General features: G+C 44.9%; 1 protein-coding gene across 2 annotated transcripts in view; it reads left to right on the top strand.

Annotated features, from left to right (window-relative positions):
* The window catches only part of LOC138489188 (sterol 26-hydroxylase, mitochondrial-like), a 359,720-nt gene that overhangs the window by 263,963 nt on the left and 79,716 nt on the right, over positions 1-16,041 (top strand). For both annotated transcript variants that reach the window (XM_069616853.1, XM_069616852.1), the window contains exon 3: positions 3,043-3,242. In XM_069616853.1, the coding sequence (XP_069472954.1) occupies positions 3,043-3,242 (200 nt within the window). The remainder of the gene's footprint in view (positions 1-3,042; positions 3,243-16,041) is intronic.

Raw genomic sequence — 16,041 nt, 5'->3', positions numbered from 1 at the left:
GGGGGGCTGGGCAGGGCCCGGCCCCCAGGAGAATAACAAAGGACAGAGGGGGTATAAGTATGGCCAAAGGACAAGGGAGAAAAACAAACCAGGCAAGACGCTCACCTCGTACGGGTAGGCGTCTTGGGACCTGGGCAAAGGAGAAGGAAGCGTTTTGCCACCCAACCCACCCTGCAAAACTTCAGGAAGAAGGAAATGAGCGGAGAGAGGAGCAGGAACGCCGAGTACTTTCTTCGGTACACGGTAGAAGAAAGTCATAGGCGGCACGTGTCCAGGAATGGATGCCCGAGGGTAACCGAGACTGACCAAGGAGAAGGCTGGCATCGCTAACCCTGGACACGGTGTGCCCAAAAGCACAGACACATGTTGTTATCATGATTCTTGTTTGTGTTATTTTCTGTAGAAAATAAATGCCTACGGCCAATCATTTTTCCACAACAAATCTGTCTGTAAGTCATTCCATAGTAGAGGAGGTAGGAAACAAGAGCAAGGAGAAGCCCACACTACACAGCCTATGCAATATAACAAAAAACAGCCTCACTGCTACGTTCTCAGCAGCCGGAGAGAGTCCGGCACGATTGCCATGAAAATGGAAAGCGGGGCTCCGCTCTGAGCCACTCTTCCATTTACATCAGGATGCTGTGTGGCCTGGGTGGAGGAGCCCTGAAGAGGAAGATGAGGAGATCATGCTGGGGGGTGGGGAGGGAGAGGTCGGGGGATTAAGGTGTGTGGATGGGCAAGAATATGGTACAGGAGGCAGGTGAGGAGGCAGCACAGCAGTGCCGGGTGCAGCGACCACTCGCGTTGCTCCGAACCTGGGTTTGCATCAGTAGATTCAGCAGGGTTTGGAGCAAACCGATTGGCTGTCGCACCCACCACCGAGGATGCTAATGCCGGATCATTCACTTCAGATGTGAGCGTGTAATGACATGTACTGCCCGGGAGGATAGCTCAGTGGCAACGTGCGCGTGTTAGAAGCAAGACCACATGAAGCAACACAGGTTTGATCCCCAAGACCACATGAAGCAACACAGGTTCGATCCCCGGGTCCGTGCTTAGAAACCTCTGGCTGTTTAAGCGCATTATAAATACGCAACTAAGACAAAAAACACAATTACGTAACCAAAAAAAACAAAAAAACACAAACAATTCCTGTAACAGCGCCTCGATGCCTGAGGCCTCTGTGAGCGCTTTAAAAATGCTAAATAAATAAAAAATATAAATAAATGTTTTATTAGAGTGTTCAAATCCTTCAAGCCTTCACTTTTCTTTTCATTTTGGCACCTACGGAGGGGACAATTTGAAATCTCAGTAAATGTCCTCTGCAATTCTACTTAAACATGAACGTGAACAATGATTCGTCATGGATAAGTGTTCTTTACACAGAAGGTAAACTGTGGGGTTAACTTCAGGTTATTTTGTGAGGCATAATACCCACTATAAAGATGACCTTGCTTCCTAGGGCGCTTTACGTTTTCAGTAGCCTTGTCTAAGAAAATGGCTGTCTCCAAAGAAAAGGTGTTTAAGACATTTCTGTTGAGCAGTAGGATAAAGGTAAGTGTCCTGCTGCATTTTCTTTGAAAGATAATGGCTGAAGGTGGATTTTGTGACCAGTCTGTGAGGCGGTATAAGGCCTTTTCCCTGAGATGTTTTAGAACTTAGCTTGTGGCAGCCAGTGACAGAGGCAACGGGTGGGTCAGTCCGTATAAACAGAGTGTGTTCTGCACAACACTCTGAGTATCTTTTTGGCCATGGGCAAATGTAACCACGCGCAGGTGTCGCTGCCAATGTTTTCCCACATGATTGATCAAGCACTGTACTGGGCATGGGAGATAATGATTGCTGATAAATGCACTCAGAAGATACCTGATATTGGAATCATAAAGTTCAGGATGACAGCCTGTCTATTGCGCTTAGAAGATGTATTATGCCAGCCTGCCCATTGCACCTAGCGGTAACACAGCCACTATGCAGATGACCTTATCACTCGGCTACTTCAAAGACAAGGTTCTATCCGAGCCTCAAGGTACGTATGCACCCACCACTTCAGTGAACGTCTGCCACAGGCACGGCTTCCCACCTGCATGCATCAGAATGCAGCGACGACCTACGACTAACATTTGGTCTAGCTGGATACATAATGCTCCACCAGGCTTAAACACAGTACACACCACTTCTGCCTTCAGAATGCAGCGACGACCTACAACAAAATTCAGCCTGACTGGACACATAACAAATCCTCTTGCTATCACACATAATCCTCTTCATTCAGCACCCATCCACATGCCTGACCCCAGGGGTAGCTTAACGCAGCTTGGCCAGCCCACCTAACTCCTTATCTTGGTGTAATGCACACATGCATTCTAAACCTTCACACAATTTTCCACACCTTGGACTTCAGTCCCCCAAGGGCATTCCCACCACAAGTGCATTAAGGCCATATTAGTGTGATAAAGACGCTATACAAATGACTACTACTACTATGGCGAGGACGCTCTCTTGGGCAATCCTGCAATGAAGTTGAGGAACATGACACTTAATTGGAGCTTCTGAGTGACTTCCTGCATTTAAAAATAAACTGGAGGAAGACGAGATTATTCAAAAAATGGTAGCAGGCGCTCCTCTCCAGGAAGAACATGATATGATAACCTGTTCTGTGGTTTTTTCCCACTTTGAGAGTTTACAGCCATCGCTTTTTGCTCACTGTACGTTTCACAGATAGGAAATACATTTGAATATCAGTCTTTGTACCGCCCACATGGGCAGTCCAGCACCAAAATGCTATGGCACTTCTCTTCTGAACAAGAGTACCAACAACAACCTCATACACGTGTTTCAGCCTGAGGTGGGGCTGTGCCTCTCTGAGCACAGTGAGCAGGGAGCACACGTCTGGGTTCCCCCAGGTAACTCAGGGTGACCAACCCCAAGTTCCTTGTACATTTTGACTTTGTTTCTGCATCTTTGAAAAGTGTCCAATACGAAATTCTCCAAAAACAAAGTTTCAGGTCTTCTTCACTAATTTCTGCTCCCCCCCCCTTTCAGTGAAGGCCATCACTGGCATCGTCTCCGCACCACCCTGAACCAGAGGATGCTAAAGCCTAAGGAAGTCGTGTGTTACGCCGGGGTCATCAGCGAGGTGGTGTCTGATCTCATTACCAGAATCCAAGCCTTGAGGCAGGAAAGTCCCTCTGGCGTCAACGTCAACGATGTGGCCCAGCTGCTCTACAGATTCTCCTTTGAAAGTATGTAGCAAAGGGGAATGTAGCATTTAGTTGGAAATAGGGAGATTAAATTGACCATTAACCAACTATGTTTTATGTAATGCAATGTTGTATTTTATAATTTATGCATTTATCAAATTCATACATCACTACTGACAAAAGCAAATAAAAGGATGCAAGTTCCTCAGCCCGTACAGAATAAGTTCCGCGTATGTCTTCAGGAAGAGAATTTTGTGAGTTGAGATATAAGGAGAGTGAGCAGAGGCGAGGTGCATATCAAAAAGATTCAAGGAGCAATAAGAAGACCTGAACTTAGAGAGCCAACAGGAAAATAGAAGCAAGGGAAGAAGATTGGGGATGAGCAAGATCTCTGATTTATTTCAAGGCAACATATCGAAAAACTAAACCAATCACACTTGCTCCAACATGCGGTAACATATATCCTATATGTTGTGTTATATATGTCCTAGTGTCACAGTACAACACTATAGTTTAGGGTAGATGTCACCTTTACATATGACATTCAGAAAACCGTTAGCTTTGTAGTTTTTTTTTTTTTTTACCTTGTCCTTGTAAATTTGCCAAATCTTCCCGATAATTTGTGTGGTCACATCCAAATATGCCAAATTCGGTGAACGTACAAGGATGTTGCCATGTAACAAAAATAAATGTGTGAACATAGCTTGCTTTTGTATTGGGTTTTCCACAGACTTAACGAAAACACCCTTTTGGGACCCATGTCTCGAAATTGCCTGGTTCGGCTTCAGAAATGTTAGGCATACTCCTAAGTGGAGCTGGTGCGCACTGCAAATCGGGTCAATTGAACTGGAGAGTTTGGCTTTTTAAAATGTCAATATTTGACCTATGATTCGGACTCAGATACTTCTTTGCATTTCGGCCAACTACACGTTTGCGAACTATGCCTTAATACACACCCAGGATATGGCCCAACAATGTGCACACACGTGGAGGTGAAAGCACTTCCAATCTGGACATGACCACTCCACTTCCAGCACCTGCTCTTTGAAGCACATTTAATTGCAATATAGTGGGTTACAGAAGACCAGCAGATACATGGTTATCAACGAACTAGAAGATACTTGACCCAGTACATTGACCGACAGTGTCCATTGCTTTAGGTTTACATCTATCAGTGTAGGATGCATCAATAGCCTAATTATTGGAAAGTGCATCCACACAGCTATGCAAACTGCCGCTCTAGCATAGGCGGGGACTGACGCTCAACACACCAGCAGTCATGGGAGCAAATCTGTGCGCTACCCAAATGCTGGGAAATTGTGATGAAAGTTCTCATGCAGTATATGATCTCAACTTAAAACATGAGGTTTCCTTCAGTCCCCGATTATGCCGGTATAGGCAGATTCCACCAAATTAGAATTTGTCGCAGACAATTTAATTGATTTTATTTGGCCAAATGTTGACACAAATGTATGTTGGAGCGTGGGGTGGGTGGGTGTGGGGGGCGGGTGTGGGGTGTATCCCACCCCCTGCATACATTTGCATTGAAATGGCATAAAAAATATAAATTCGAAGAAATCGCCGGCTGCAAAAATAACTCAAAGGAATCACATAGATCCATTAAGTCATTGGTATGCAACTTCTTCAATTGAGGATTGCTGCAGGTGCAGGTATGGATTGTAACGGGATCACCACAAATAGCTACTCTAATGATGTCTGCTGCATCAAGGGTGTTTTATTCAACGTTTATATAGATAGCTTTGGAAATACGAGCCGTCTGGCAAAACTGGGGTCTTGAAATCCTGACGCTAGGGTCTTTCTTCTCTCCCTCAAACTTCCCTGCTCCTTTTCCTCTGCCCTAGCCCAGGCGTGCGTAATGGGGTTAGTATTATGGCTGAGTGACACCAATCACTCTGATCGTCGGACTAAAGCTGTGGTGGTCTCCCTAAATGATGGCTGCCTAACTCCTTCTGTATCTCCCTGACTTAACTCTGCTTAGTGTTCTCAGCCTTCCACACTGGTGTCCCATCCTCTACATCCGCACAGTGTCTCCTGACACTCTCCTACACTTCACTCCCAAGATGTTCTCCTCCCGACCACTCTGCTATCCCTCTGAAGTTACACTCCGTATTCATCCTCCACCCTTTGATGTTACCGCTCTTCTCAACTCGTCTTCTCGCTGCTACCAATACCATATTACTACTCTCTCTGATGTTACTTTTATCCCTCCTTCCTACTACTCCACCTTGTTACTATCTCTCTGCTACCATCACCTCTCCAATCTTGCCCTTACCCCTACTACACTACCACTTCTCCTTACTACTGCTACTCCTTTACTCCTTTTCTACTACCTCCACGTCAACTATTTCTATGCTGCTACTACCCCTTCTCTTCTATATTGTTGGTAAAGCATTACGAGACTTTGGAGTGCAGACTTACACACCAAACTGAGTTGCTAACTACATTAGTGACCAGATCATTGTGTGTGCAAGCATGGAATCCAAAAACCTCTCCTGCTATGCCAATCGAACCTATCCTTGTTGAGCTCGATGACTCCATTCCCCCATTCCAAATCTGAGTTCCCAAACACCATTGTCTTGTCCCCTGCCTCTTCCTTCAAATTTGGAGAGACCGATCGCCTCGCAACCAGAAGGACCGACTGTAACTCCAGAGCCAACAAAGATTCCAATCGTGCCGACCAAACTAACATTTGACATATTTGCTCAAAGAAAAGGCACCAATCCACACCAACATACTCAAAAAGACTGAACACTACACCCTTGCGTCAATAGCCTTGCATAATGGAGAGAAGAGGTTTGCACACTTACTAACCACACCCTTGAAAGAAATGGTGAATCCTGCTCATCTGGCTATTAAGAAGCATAACAAAAATCCCTTATTTTCTATCAAGTGGAAGTCACAGATTATTAGAATTGTAGATTCTGATACTGAAGAGTCTGTCGCGTTCTTTCAAGAACCTTTGGATGATCTAATACAAGCCGCACAGTTTCTTAATTCCCCAACTGAGCAGGCAACTAATCAAATCATTTCCGTGGATCAGATCCATGTGTCTAAATGTATTAGGAGAAACCATAATCACATCACGAATTGCAACAGTTCAGTTGTCCATTCTCCAGAAAACAAATTCCTTACTCTAGAGCAATGGCGGCATGAAATTGCAGAAACCCTTCGGCTTACGAATGTTCTGGCAAGACCTTTCCCTATCAAGCCCACGTTGACAGCTGCCTGGATTCCCCTGCTAATTTAGGGTGAAATCCAAAGCTACTTAACATGCAAAACAAGAGGGGTTCTCAACCAAGAGTCTCAACCAAGTATTTAGCTCACTGTCCCTTTCACAGAGGAGGTGGAGACTCTCCCGGGGGCCATCCGCCCAACAACAGGTCAATGGGCCATATTCGTACTAGTAGAGGGACTCCCAGAACCCCCCTTAGGTGTCACCATAAGTTACCAGGGGAATCCAGACGTGAACCTCTTGTTTACTATTATTAGACATGCACAGCTCCACCTCACTGATGAGGCCCGATTAGGTCGAAACAAGTGTCTGGGGTTGCTGTTGGTACTCTTGTTCAAAGGAGGTTTGCCTTGCATTTTGGTGCTGGACTGCCCTTGGGCAGGACAAAGACTGATATGCAGGGATATTTCTCCTCTGTGAAAGGGACAGTGAGGTAAAGACTTGGTTGAGACTCTCCCAGGGGCCATCCACCCAAGGACAGTTGCATGGGCCTTGTTTGTGTCAGTAGAGGGACTCCCAGAACCCCCCCTTGTTTTGCTTAATAGAACTAGTGTTCTTACTCTCCTGGGAGACATTCCTGCATTAGAAGACTTGCAATCTTCTGACATCAGTTGGGTCCAATTCACCAACAATGACGATCTAGGCACGGTCAGATTTTGGGTGCAATCTGGGCTGGTGCTCAATGCATTGTGGAAGGCCAGAGCAGATCTGTTCGCCCGGTGCTTTATTTTAAACCAACAAGATAACATTACACACTTAAATAGGAATTAAATGATAGCAGCAAGCCAACAATATATAACAGAGCCAAGTTACAATCCTTCTCTAACAATTACCTGTAATAGAGGTAATCATATGATATGATATGATCGTTTATTTATATAGCGCATATACACAATGTGCTTCAAAGCGCTTCAAACACAAAGATCAACTAGACAGGTTAATGTTCAGGACAACAGACTCCTGAGCCAAGTATACACACCCAGAGCTCCAAGCGGACCTCTACATACAAATCATAACTAGCCATTTTTCTCTAATCACTCTCAGGTGAGCCTCTTGAAACACCTGGGGCTACAAACATCTCCTTACTCTTGAAAGCAATCCCCTGGGGCACATGGATATTGTATTGTTCCAGGAGACGTGGCACACTGAACCCTCGCTTTGGGAAACCCATTTTGTAATATTGTTGCCAGCAGTGAAGGCCCTCCACAGTCGCCCCTCGGCGGGTCTCATAGTTGCTATAAAATAAAATCTTGGATTTAGGTTAGAACCATGGGCAGCCCCGAACAGATTTGTTCAGCTTGTCAGAGTTGTCGCATCTGTTGGGAATCTTGCTCTTCTAAATCTATACTGGAATCACGCAGGGATTTCCAACAAGTCTTTCATAGCGGCCATTACTCTCGTGCTCGATTTAATATCTAATGATAGCACTGTGCTCTCAACCATCATAGGGAGGGATCTAAACATTTCTTGCCTACCAACTTCCACAAAGCCTTTGACTCCTCTCGAAAAGCAATGGCTCGCTCTTATGGCTGAGAGGCAGCTCTACATACTCAATGGCGCTATAAAGGGCGATATTCCCGCGAAGCAAACGTGGCCTAGAAATGACCTCTCATCCAACATTGACTACGTCTTTATTCATCAGAACATCTTTATGAACATAGAATGTTTCTCTGTACTAGCACAGGCTCATAGCAATCAGTTTATTACACTTCGTCTTGACCTGGCCTGATACAAAATCTAAGCCTTCCTCCTACCCAGGCAAAATAGTTTTGACTGGGGGAAGGAATTGCTTTAAATGGTCTGAGCGTATGGTATTCAAACTAGCCACGTCCCTCAGCAATCCATCCATTTATCCTTGTTCGAATTTATTTGCTCCAGAAGATTGGTATATATCGGCAATGAACGTGTTTAAACAACATATGCCCTGTAGGCAGAACGCTTATTACAGCCATAAGCACATGTTTGATCTAGCAATAAAGCAAAATAAATCTGAACTAGGAAGAGCTCTTAGAATGTAGCCTCTACAAATCTGCCCACCATGTTTATTGAGTCTCACAAACTCAAGATGCGCTATAGAAATTGGTGGAAAATGCATCAAGCTCATATAAATCAGCAAGATGGAGAGCTGATGCTTGCCCCCATCATGAGCAAAAACAGCGCTCAGATATGGAGCATCCTGAACTCAGCCTTCAAGGAACCTCGACAGCCGTATAAAATAAACACTGTATCTGAGAATGACTGGCACAATTACAAGAAGTTGTATACGCAACTCAAGCCACATCTAACGGTATTAATGGACGTAAATGGGGCACTAGAGACTATCATCTTTGATAAAGATGATATCATGATAATGATCAAACGACTGAGCAAGTCAAGAGCACCAGGCCCTGACAACCTCACTAACCGCATGCTTAAAGAACATCCTGAAGTATGGGCAGCTGTGCTAACAAGCCTATTCACGCAAATTCTTCAGGCCAGGCAAATCCCTTTATCCTGGAAAAAATCTGTGGTAATACCCATTTATAAGAAGGGTAATCGGGAAGACTCCGAAAACTATCGGCCCATTGCTCTCTTAGATGTCCCAGGAAAGATCTATGCACGGCTTATACTAAGAGACCTTAATCAAAGGATAAATTCACACAGATTGTCTGACGGAATCCAAACAGGTTTTTTGCCTGGGTTGGGAAGTTCAGTAAATTTACTAGCTCTTTCATTCATCAAACAGCGCCCCAAACAAACGGGTCAAGCAACCTACTTCGCCTTTATGGACTGCAAAATTGCTTTCGATTCTGTGGCACGTGAATTATTGTTGGCCACACTGGAAGAGGCAGCATGTCCAGCATATAGTCTTGCCTTGGTCACTCAATTCTATTATGCCACCTCAATTCAAAAGCGGCTCACACAAGAAGGCAAATGATCTCAGGCCATGCCTACATCGACAGGACTGAAGCAAGGGTGTATTTTGGCTTCTATCTTATTAAATTTTTTCATTGCTGACATAGGAAAGAAATTGAGAAAGTTAGTATCTGACCCTCCTAAGATAGGCACTTGCATCGTTCCTTTTTAATTATACGCTGACAATCTAGTGCTTATGTCTAAAACTCCTAAAGGACTTCAGAACTTATGCAGACCAAAATTAGCTTAGAATAAATTTAGAAAAGGCCAGCATACACCTCTTTTCTCCCAAACCATCCTTGCGTAAACACTCCTACAAGTGGCTTTTGAGCGGCCTTCCACTTTCTGTAGCTGCTGATTATCGATACCTCGGACTTAATACGAACAACAGCCCCCGAGATTTACCCCATCGATCTGAGCTCAGGAAAAGATTTCTAACTGCAGTAAGCCAAGCCTGTATGATTCATAGAAAATAAGGGAGTTTTCGTCTGAACCATTACTAACATTCTACAAGCAGAAAGTTGTCCCCACCGTCCCGCACGGAACAGGGCCAAGGAACACGAATCTGCGCTATTCTGGGAAAGACTTGAAAGTCTGTTCTGGAAAAGAGTGCTCTCTCTTCCACCGAGCGAACTCATGGCTACCATGCGCTATGAACTAGGCCTGTTGTCACTGAATGTAATGTATACGTGGAAACTGCTTAGTTTATATAGGAAGTGCCTCATACCCACAAGTCCATATACGCTGCTATCTGCCATATTTATGCTTCTAGAATCAGACTGTGACAAATCTATGTCATTACTGCAACCCTCATTACTGCGACCTCGAAAATGCCGACTTCTTTATTTTTATTTCGACCCCCTTTTACACCACATATATATGTATTATACCCCACCGAATTGTATTATATACCATACCCCCCTCCGACATATATATGTACCTCCCACATATATATGTGGTGTAAAGGGGGTCATAAAATAAATGTAAAAGTCTGCATTTCCATCCGTTGCAGTTCTGGGGGCACAGTAATGGTATTATTCCACTCTGATAACCTGGCTTCAGCCTGGAAAGCGAAAGCCACGACTCTAATGGTGAATGCTGACATCTCAACAGAACTATTAATCACCAACCCGACCCGGGCAAAACAGAAACTATGGCATCACGATTGGCCTTTGACTTGGGACACCTGTATTAAATACAAACATGCGAAAACTGGTCACTTCCAAATGAAGTCTTTCAATCAACCAGAAAGGTATTTAATCAGATTCCCGGCGCCGCAATATACAACTCTATTTCTTCGCTTCCGATTAAATGTGTGGCCGCCAAGGGAAGTTTCTGGTACCAGAGCTAAACTTAGCACCAGGGAGCGAACATGTAGATTCTGTGAAGACAGCTTGCAACCAGAAACTTTAAAACACTGACGGTCAATTGCCAAACCTTGTTGCATAGAAGAAAGCGCGTTTTGTTTCATTTGTTTAACGATTATTGCAAATTAACTGCAGAAACTATGTGGTTGATGATTCTAGGAGGGCATTGTCTTACTGTCCCTCTTGCAGCCATGAAGTATCTGGAGTCCTTGCGGCTCGAGTGAGCAACCTTGACAGTAGCTATTACCAATATCTTCCTTTCTAAGGCATGAATGAACTATCTATTCTGCAACTATTGGTGTTTTAATTTTACATTTTTACATTCTTTTCTTAAAAAAGAAAAAATATGTATTTGTGCAAATTCTTTGTTATGTCATTATTGTAATCATATATTATTGAAAACATTTTTTCTTTCAACTATATAAAAAAAGAAACCCACGGAGACACAGGAATGCCAGAGCCACGGCGACAGCCAAGCACGGGAAACCCAGAGAGGTGCTGGAACGCCAGAGATACAGCGGCAGCCCAGCCCGAGAAACCCAGAGAGGTGCTGGAACGCCAGAAACACAGCGGCAGCCCAGCCCGAGAAACCCAGAGAGGTGCTGGAACGCCAGAGACACAGCGGCAGCCCAGCCCGAGAAACCCAGAGAGGGGCTGGAACGCCAGAGCTACAGCGGCAGCCCAGCCCGAGAAACCCAGAGAGGTGCTGGAACGCCAGAGACACAGCGGCAGCCCAGCCCGAGAAACCCAGAGAGGGGCTGGAACGCCAGAGCTACAGCGGCAGCCCAGCACGAGAGACGCTGTGACGTCAGTGTCACGGCACCAGCCCAGCACGAGAAACCCAGAGAGGGGCTGGAACGCCAGAGCTACAGCGGCAGCCCAGCCCGAGAGACGCTGTGACGTCAGTGTCACGGCACCAGCCCAGCACAAGAAACCCAGAGAGGGGCTGGAACGCCAGAGCTACAGCGGCAGCCCAGCCCGAGAGACGCTGTGATGTCAGTGTCACGGCACCAGCCCAGCACGAGAAACCCAGAGAGGGGCTGGAACGCCAGAGCTACAGCGGCAGCCCAGCCCGAGAGACGCTGTGACGTCAGTGTCACGGCACCAGCCCAGCACGAGAAAGCCGGGGGGCAGAAGCCTGAATGGATGTGGTGACGAGACCATGGGAACCGCGTGGTGGACAGTTGTTCCTCCAACTTCGCTGATAATGCAGCACATGCAAGGACACAGGATGTCTGAAACCTTGTCAATGGACAAGGATATTGCAGAGAGGAGAGAAAAACAAAGAAGCACGACACCGAATGGCAGGCTAGCATAGTCACAGAGCGGAGAAGAGATCCTGAAGGAACAAGGTACCCAGACACGATCCTCCCCATGAGAGAAGGTAACTGGGAGAATGGGGATAACAGGCAGCCATGAAGCAAGCAGTATATTAAGCAAAGAACTTGTCTCCGTAAAAGTCACAAGATAAAGTTCCCCTTTGAAGGAAAGAAATTAAACTATGAAAAAATAAAAGGAAAGAGTAATATGAGAAAAGAATGAAACACAGATAAAGCAATTGTGTATAACAATACCCTGGGAAATGGGAAGAGTCACAAACCAAGGTATGCAAGAAGAGAATATAAAAAGGAGACATGGTGGTGACTCTGAGTTTAGAGAAATCAGGCGAGTGAATCTAATTAAGAGGCCAATAGACCAAAGTAAAGCAAACCACAATTGGCCAAGAGAGAAAAAGGCTGTTCTGACATGATGAACCAAAAAGAAGTTCTGAAGAAAAGGGAAAGCTACAAACCGCACTTGAAGAGTTACAGAGACTGTTGCAAGATATCGCAAGAGACTATTTGAGGATTTCCGATTAGTGAACTTTCCTACAGACTGGTACTAGAAGTACCCTCAGGAGAAAAGAGTCTTTCTCCACCTACAAGTTAGTTTTTATAGTGTTGGGGTCAGTTAGGGTGGTTTTTTCCCTGCAGATTTTTCCTTTTGGACATTTACGGCTGACGGACGAGCATCTTAGTTAGAAATATAGGCAGGGACCACCCATAGAGACAGGGACATTTAAGCTTAATCTTACTTCAATAGAAATACTGTCAACCATGTCCTTCAAGTGTCCGTGTCTTCCTTCTGGCCCACCACAACTGCTATACTATAATAATGATGCTTTATGCCTTACTCGTAAAGCCTTGCTAGTATCTGCCATATAGAATGCGTTGCTCAGCCTCGATTGGACCAAACCGTATGAAGTTCCTGCTTCTTATGGATTTCTGTTCTGACTCCGGCAGCAATACTGCTCCAGTGTGTAGAATTGGCAGCATTAGGCAGATCAGGTACTGTCGAGTCCTGTGAGAACTGTGGTCTGGATTAGATACTGCTGACTTGCTAAAACTCTATCAAAATGCATCTGCTCCATGTTCCAAGGTGTTCTCTCCTCAGCATGAGAATGTAGTTAAAGTTCACATGTTGCACTATGGGAAGACTATAAAATAATCTGATACTTTTTGTACTATGGTCATCAAATGTCTGTGGTGGGTGGTGACTGTGGCTACAGCATCACTTAATGTCAGCAGTACCCTTGCACATAAAGACATTTGGTGGATATATAGAACACAATCCCACCTGACGGGGCTGAATGAGGAGCTACCATTCGTGATCTAATGGCATACGTTCCCCATGTCTAATTCTGTATACCTTGAGGTGAGCCAATGAGTAGGTAGGTTCATATTCCTAGTGTATGTGAGGCATCCACCTTCAGGTACATGGGTTCACTTATAGTATCTAGAGGACCCCCATATCTGTACCTAGTGCTGTTATGTGAAATATGTTCTAACTATCAATGAAACTACATCTAACACTAACCTAGATACACCGACTGATGGCACGGGCACCATTCTACATATAGGGGGAACTGCACTCTGCACGGCTGTCAGATTCACTTAACTTGTCTGTACATCAATATTGCAGTGCAAATAATATCCATTGATTGTACAAGTTTTCACTCAGTGCCGATTCTAGATATGGCATTTTATGGTACGCACGGTTTTCCAACTTGTTAAATTAGAGCAACACAGGGGCGCAAATGGAGTATAGAGATTGCACATGTATGCATATTTAATGTTTGTTTGAACACGAGATACAAATGGTAGACTCACTAGACTACCAGCTACTTTGGACGGTGTAGATGCTAAATGCTAGGCTTTGGCGCGTGTAAGAAGTCACGTCTATGGTACGTTTTGCCGTACGAGTTTCTCAATCAACACTGATACTGCTGTTCCCCATAGGCTGGACATACGGAACATGGTTGTAGGTGAAAGGATCTAAAACAAAAGGATCAAATGCCTTTTTTAAGACACCAAAAGTGCTGGAATAAAAAGTTTTGAATGCTTTTTTAAAAAAACAAATATTTTTTATGGGGGGGTTCCCCCCCCAAACCCCTGTTTTCCTTTAAAAAAAAACTTTTTTATGCATACTAAACTAAAAAATATATAAATAAATAAATATAAAAGCATTCACTTTTTTTCCTTCGGTCCTTTTGGTTTCGAACAAAAGGGCATTCAATCCTTTGTTTTCAATCCTTTGACTGGACACCACGGAACATCACTCGAATGATGAGTTGCACGGAACAAAGTTAGGTAAGCACAGGTACTTTTAATATCCATTAGATCACTAAACACGTGCTCTGACAGTTATTATAATCAGGCATCCTGTTCTGTAACAGCAAAAGCAAGCCTCCTTGCGGTACTGAATTACAGATACGGCACAACACTTCTTGCTAGACGTAGCTTCATACAACTGTCGTAAATGGGGGGCGGACAGGCGATGAGAGGTAAGACGGGCAGGTTTATTTCAAGAGACCCCCCAGGCACGGCCGCACTAACTGTACTCCGGTATTGTTTGTGAATGCTGGGCACTCTTGAACAATATGGGAGGTTAAATCACAATACCAACAACTTTCCCCCATGACAAACAAAGAAACTTAAAGAAATGACAAACAGGAATGAAGGGGTGTTGGGAGAGGCAAGGAAATAAATGACAGACCAGGAAGGAAAAGGGGTGCCGGCGAGGCCAGACAGCCGAAGAATGGAAAGGAGGAGAAGGAGGACAAACATGGGGATGAGTGTGAGATGGAGATGAAAGGCGGGGTCAGCACATCAACAGGATCAAGCAGAGGGGATGAAACTGGCAGTGAACAAGCTCATCAAAAGACCACTTCTTCCATCCTCTAGCAGCACACTCTTCTTCGCTGCACTGTCTCGGGAGGACAGCTCTGGGGCAATGTGCTCGCCTTGGAAGCAAGACGGAGCAACACAGGTTCGATCCCCAGGTCCGCGGGTATTAAGTGCATTATAATTGACCTATCATATCATATCCTATACTTTCAACTCTCCATGGACTCCTGTATTTGGACAATCCTTTAAGCACCTTCCTACGTTTTTTTTTAACTTTGAACCATTCTCCTTCCTTAAACGCAACATGATGGGCACCTCTGGTGCGATCCTAATGTTCTTTGTATTTGGTCTTGTTCTTTCTCACTTTCTTCAGTACTTCCTCCAAATGCACAACTTTGACATTCGTTTTGAAAGCGAGGCCGAACGGCTGCACACAGCTCTCCCTCTCATAACAAACGGTTGAACCCCAATAGTGGAATGCGGAGTCATCCAATAAGCATTCAATGACTCCTTGAGAGTGTCTCTCCATGGTAATGAGTTTGCTAGGCCCCGTTGTATCATATCCTTCATGAACCCATTTATACGTTCTACTAAACCATTTGTCATGGGGTGATAAAGAGAGGTGCATTTATGCTGTATCTCTCTATCCTTCAAGAATATCTGCATTTCTGCAGCAATGAATTGCATGGGTTTACCCCAAAATATCAAGAGAAGAAAAGCGAATGCCATAATGCCAGACAGGGTGAGCAGAGGTTGCGGGGGTATCGCCTCTTCCCCCTGTTCGGCATTATATGCTTCGAGGGTTGCAGGGGTGTCCCCTGCTTCCATGACATTGGAGGCGGGGGCAATAAAGAATAAAGAAAAATTTAGAAAAAAGCACCCTGCAGCGCCATCTCTGACCCACGTTAGTGTGAGGGAACTGGCTCTGTGGGGGTGGGGGTATGTGTGATAGCGGATAGTGATCTACGTGATGACTGCGCAACAGGATTTTGCAATTCGATCTTTTCGGATTGGCAACTTCCCAATGTGCAGTAATCACGTAGATCCAAATTGTACACTGTTGTCGGTAATTATCACCTCCGGATCTCCCTCTCTGCTGAAAATGGCCTCCAAAAACTTGACAATGTCCGGAGACGTCACAGATCTTGTCTAGAGAGAAG

Source organism: Ambystoma mexicanum, chromosome 9, assembly GCF_040938575.1.
Source record: "Ambystoma mexicanum isolate Mex_15411 chromosome 9, UKY_AmexF1_1, whole genome shotgun sequence".
In the NCBI taxonomy this organism is placed as follows: Eukaryota; Metazoa; Chordata; class Amphibia; order Caudata; family Ambystomatidae; genus Ambystoma; species Ambystoma mexicanum.
The sequence above is the reverse complement of the archived record's forward strand: the minus strand, read 5'-3'. Positions and strand labels throughout refer to the sequence as shown.